The 5,179-nt window shown below is 41.5% G+C and overlaps 1 protein-coding gene across 1 annotated transcript in view; it reads right to left on the reverse strand.

The window, feature by feature from the left end:
• Positions 1 to 2,378: 2,378 nt before the first annotated feature.
• The window catches only part of TMEM130 (transmembrane protein 130), a 17,670-nt gene continuing 14,869 nt past the window's right edge, over positions 2,379 to 5,179 (reverse strand). Inside the window, exons 7-8 of the mRNA XM_014523569.2 lie at positions 4,722 to 4,834; positions 2,379 to 3,665 (exon numbers count right to left, since the gene is read on the reverse strand). Coding sequence (XP_014379055.1) covers positions 3,477 to 3,665; positions 4,722 to 4,834 — 302 coding nt within the window. The 3' untranslated portion in view covers positions 2,379 to 3,476. The remainder of the gene's footprint in view (positions 3,666 to 4,721; positions 4,835 to 5,179) is intronic.

Genomic DNA, 5,179 nt, shown 5'->3' on the forward strand with positions numbered 1-5,179 from the left:
CTCAGAAAAGGAGGGTGCCTGCTAGCCCTCTCTCCCTCCCCGACAACCTTTTTCTTGTCATTAGATTGACTATTTCTAGAGTATTATAGAGAAGATTGCATAAGCAGAAAATAAAAGAACAAACCTGTTATATATAGCAACACCAGATCCTTTTTTAATACGGCCTTCTCCGAGTATGTTAGATGGATTCCATTTTCTGAAGCTGTTTTGATAATGCCCAGAATGCTGCTGCCTGCATTTTGAAATACTGATTTTCAGTCCGCTTCTCTCTGTGTTCTTATTTCCTTGAAAATAATTTACTCGGTTACATAAACTTCTTCCCATTTTCCTGCTTATTACCTGAGCTTAATTGCTGTCTGACTTTGCACTTGCCAGACACTCGGTTTTGAATCAGTGAATTTCATCATTCTGCTGAACGTTCCCTTTTCCAGGTCATTGATTTATAAGGTTACCAAAATGAGTCCTTCTGCTGATCTCTGTTACGTTCCACTGCTCCCCTCACTACGTCCTGAATGGCTCAATTACCTTTTGTCTTCACTTTCAAAGACATTCACTCAATCCGCAGACCTTTGTGCAGGAAGCACAGGTCCAAGAAAGTATTCCTGGGCGTATTTTTTTGACTTATAGCCCAGTTTGTTGAGGTTGTTCAAATTTCCTTTACTAATTTGCTTTTTGAAAAGCCCCTTTAGATTGCTGATTTCAGCCATCCTGTTCCTGTGAAAGGGCAAGTAGTACATGCTCAATTTCTGCCAAAGGTTACTCCCTTAATTATCTACACTTTCATGGTACCACCTGGCCTATACTTCCTGTTAGTGATATGCCTTGGTCACTCCCAAACCCTTTTTTTAAAGGTTTTTTAACCTTTAAAATACTCTGGATCCTTTATCACGCTGCCTTCCCAATAACTAATTATTTTCTGAAGTTTACCTTATTTCTTGAAATTCTTTTTTTCTTCCTACCATTCCACTTCTGTTGCCAGTTTCCCTTCCAATCATTTGGGTTTTGCTTTTCTCTCCTACTCATAGTAGCTTATCTCCCTTTCCCCTGAGTACAGGGGTGACAAAGTCACCTGTCCCCTCCCCTCCAGCCAGATCAGTATCATGAGGCTCCTTTTGAGCCAGGTCTGGATGTAGCAGCACTGGAGCAAGCAGCACTAGGGGTTAACATGGTCATCACTTGCCCTTGTCATCGGTGTGTGTCCACAACAAGGCTTTGTACCCCAGATTTTGGTACCACTCACTCTGCCCCTAAATTTCCAGCCTCACTAAGAGCCTTTTGGGTCAGACGATATGGCTCCGTGGGCCAGATCCAGCTTTCAGGCTGTAGATTTGGCACCCTCGCTTTTAGTATAACAGACTCTGCACCCAACTAGTATTTAGCGCACACACTTTCACAGGGTTCAGTTGTACCCCTGCAGATGCTGAGGCATGAAAGGAAGAGGTAGGAGGTATGTAGCAGAAACTAACCCTGTGAGGTATGTGGACTTCAGGGCCAGGAGAATGAACAGAAAGGGGAGCGTCTCCCAGGTGTGGGTAGTTTTTCCGCAGCACAGCTCTCCCTCCACTGTCACCCTGTCTACATGCCCTTGTCAGGGGCATCTAGTGCTGTCTTCAGAGGTGGTGTGATATGTGGAAAAAGAGAGAAATTTTCTATAGCTACTCCCCTAACTCATTGCACCTGTGTTGACAGGTCCAGGATTTCTCCTTAAACCGCAAGCATGACAAATGAGTGTCAGACTTCCACGCATATCACTGTGAGCTGTATTTCCCCTTCAAGTAGCAACTGCAGAGTGCAGTGAGGTCTGCTAAAGCCCCACTGTGCAGGGTGTAATGGCTCAGTGATAGAATCAAAGGCCTACTTTCCACAGGACCATGTGCCCTTTGTTGAAGGTACTGGCATCCCAGAACTAGTCCTGTCCCTTTTGGCCACCTTTCTACTGGATATTATTTTAGGCATAAGCAGTAAATCTGCAAGTCTCAAGAACAAGAGCTTTTTTTTTACATTGGTAAGCAGAACCAAGTTGTTCACTGTGACTGAAGATAAGATTAGCACATCTAACAGAAACTGGAGATGCTCACTCTTAATTAGTAGGTTCACTTGTAAATACCCATCAATGTCTTTTTTCTTGGTTTTCTTTTTCTAAAAAGAGTCCTACCTTAGAAAGTGTTTGCTAACAAAACTTGGAGTTATTAATCACTGCTAAGCCTCCTTACTTTGCATAATCCCAGATCACTGTGTAAGCACCAGTTCAGATGATGAATGAACACCCCAAGTTAGACATCATTCTGTGTACACTGGGACACTGAGGCTCAGACTTCCCTAAAACCTGTGGCAAATCTTCCCCATTCTAAACACTTATTGCTTGACAAAATGGTTGGAAAATATAAGCAGAAATCAGCAGGTGAGAGAATGTCACTACCTAACAGAAGGAAAAGTAATGAAACAGAATTTGATTGTAAATAAAACAAAACAAAAAATCGTTCAAGGCGTTTTGAAATGTTAATGTAGCCGGTAGGCAAATGTAATGACCCGTTTGCACCGAGCAGTGAATTTGTGCAGCTTTGGATGTCACTCCCTGCTTTGAGTGGCTGTGACAGCCAGCAATGATTTGGGCTTGCTGTTTGTTCTGGTTTTGAAGAGTGTCATCAGAAGCTGGGTATTTGTCTATGTAGAAAAGGAAAATAGGCAAAAAAAAAAAATAAGGGTATTTTATTGCCTGAAAGATGCCACCTCTTGCAGGTTAGAATACAATAATACTATACTGCAGCATCAGAAAAATGGAACCATTCAAGCCATATTGTGGATTCCTATACTACAAGTATCTGTTGCAATTTGTTTCCACTGGGGGAACATCAGTGGCTACATCTCTAAGGAGCATAGTTTGCTAAAACTGAGGTCCTTTTACAGAAGCAATATAATTAAGGGGTCTGGTTCTCAGTGAAATGTTTTAGATGCCAAATGCTTCCAAGGCAGAGAATAAATCAGCTTCTTTTTTTTTTTTTTTTTTTTCTTTTTAGTACAAACATGCATTAAGCAGCATTTTGACTGGTCCAATTGCTTGGCTATGCACAGCAGACATGAAGGAAAAGAAAACGAGGCACATTTGTTTTAAGCATTGCCTTCTTTGAAAGAGCAGTGGGGTCAGACAAATTACAGATGAAGTGGATTGGGCAAACATCTGCACATAAAATAATCTTTCATTAGAATAAAATGCTGCATTTAAATTATTTAGAAGTGCCCTGTAAAATGTAGACTCCTGTATAATTTAAGGATACAAAGCCCCTCTTATTGCATTTCTGGTTCTTTCCTTTTAAATTATATAACAAAGTACTCTTTTAATGCCAGGCCTAATGAAATAGTTAATTTCCCAGTATGCCAGCAAAAATAAACCATCCATGCAGCTCTGGGTATTTAATTCATCATAAGGGAACAAGTGAAAGTCAGCAGTCAGTGTAACCCAAGTGAGACCGTGTTCTTCACACTGTGTAAGTTTTGACTGGCTTGTATAGAGGGTGAAGGAGTCCATAGCTCTCCCTGTGTGTCTCACAGTATTCTTGAGATGACCAAGAGAAACAGCAGCTGCAACACATTTGAAGACAGCTCGGTTCCAAATCAAAAGGCGAATAATTTTTGTCAGACAAAGGAGAAAAATCAAAATCCGCCACCTGCAAACAACAGCACAGAAGAAGTCACCTCCAAAGCTAGGGTAGTTTTATCACATGGAAAACACAACCCCCAACAAAAACCAAAACTGACAAAGCAACCACCCCATCAAACCCCCATCAGTCCAGAAAGGGGAGTTGGATCTTCAGCTGGTATAAAATTAGCCACTGGCATCAGATAAGCTATTCTAATTTTATACCAGCTGAGACACTGTCCCATGATTAGTCTCTCTTCATAAGTATATTTGTATTTTGGTAGTAGGTTATTTTCCAAATGTGCAGGAAAAACATCCTTGGGGAATAGGAGCCCATGGTCAGTTATATACATGGCACAACTGAAAACAAGACGACACGGAGAAGATAGGAGACTGGGTGAGTGAAGGTTACAAAATGCAGTTATGTGACCATGTAGAACCACTTTGCTCATCCTCCTGTATCCACCATTATCCCTCTTTCCTATCCAACAACTTACATAATTATCAAGAATCAGTTGTTCATGCCTCAAGGCTTCCGTTGATTGCCTGTAGGGGCCAGGAAGGTTTCCTCTCCCGCCCCCCTTCCATGGATGATATAGTAGTTTGTATCCCTGCCCCCTCCTGCCCCCCAAAGCATTGGCTGTCAGCCACAGCTAGGAGTGGGACTTTTGGCCACCAGTCCTTTCAGGTACTGGCACTAGGGTCAAACCAAATGCCAGATTTGTAATCAAGAAAGCAAATTTTTCTCCCAGGTCAGATTGGCAAGGATGGAATTATCTTTTTCCAGTAAAGACAGAGAAATGGTATTTGAGTTTTGTAGGCAGTAACTTAATTCAGTTTGCTATACTACATTTATTAAACAAACTGCTTTGGAACAAACTAGAGGGCAAGAATGATTTGATGAAACTACTCAGTGAATAAGTTGCAAATACCAAATGTAGCCAAGAATATCACCATCTGCTTGCGGCTAATTTGCCAACAGGAAAAAAAAAAATTAGGAGGGAGGAGGAGGAGGATGGTAGAAATTTATGAAAAGGTATGGGAATAATTAGCCCAGCTTGAAAGCAAAAATAAAGAGAGATACCTCTACGAGATCCTTCTGTTGTGTAGTACTTCGGAAATTTGTATACATAACCAGTGCTAACATCATTGAGAGTACAGCAATACATGGTAGGGCAAAGAAAGCTGGGTGAATACCTGGGGAAAGAGCAGAAAAGAACACACCTTTTATAATACGAGACACAGATAACTTTAACAAACTACGTTTATCTTTGCAGCGGCAGGATGTTGTAGACTGTGCGTTCATCCCCTAGCTTTAAATGTGGCAGGTTAGGATGTTCTAGGTGTTTTGGGGCAATGTGTCCAATAGTTGTACACAAACACCTGCATTGCACATCTAAGAATAAGTTAGACAAAAACACTTGCATAAGATAGTTTAGATAAAAGTTAGCCCGCTTTGGAGCAGGTGGTCGGACTAAATGACCCCCTGAGGTCTCTTCCAGCCCTACTTTTCTATGATTGGGCAAGGGGAAATGGGTATAT

The sequence above is a fragment of the Alligator sinensis genome, unplaced genomic scaffold (genome assembly GCF_000455745.1).
Source record: "Alligator sinensis unplaced genomic scaffold, ASM45574v1 scaffold990_1, whole genome shotgun sequence".
NCBI lineage: Eukaryota > Metazoa > Chordata > Crocodylia > Alligatoridae > Alligator > Alligator sinensis.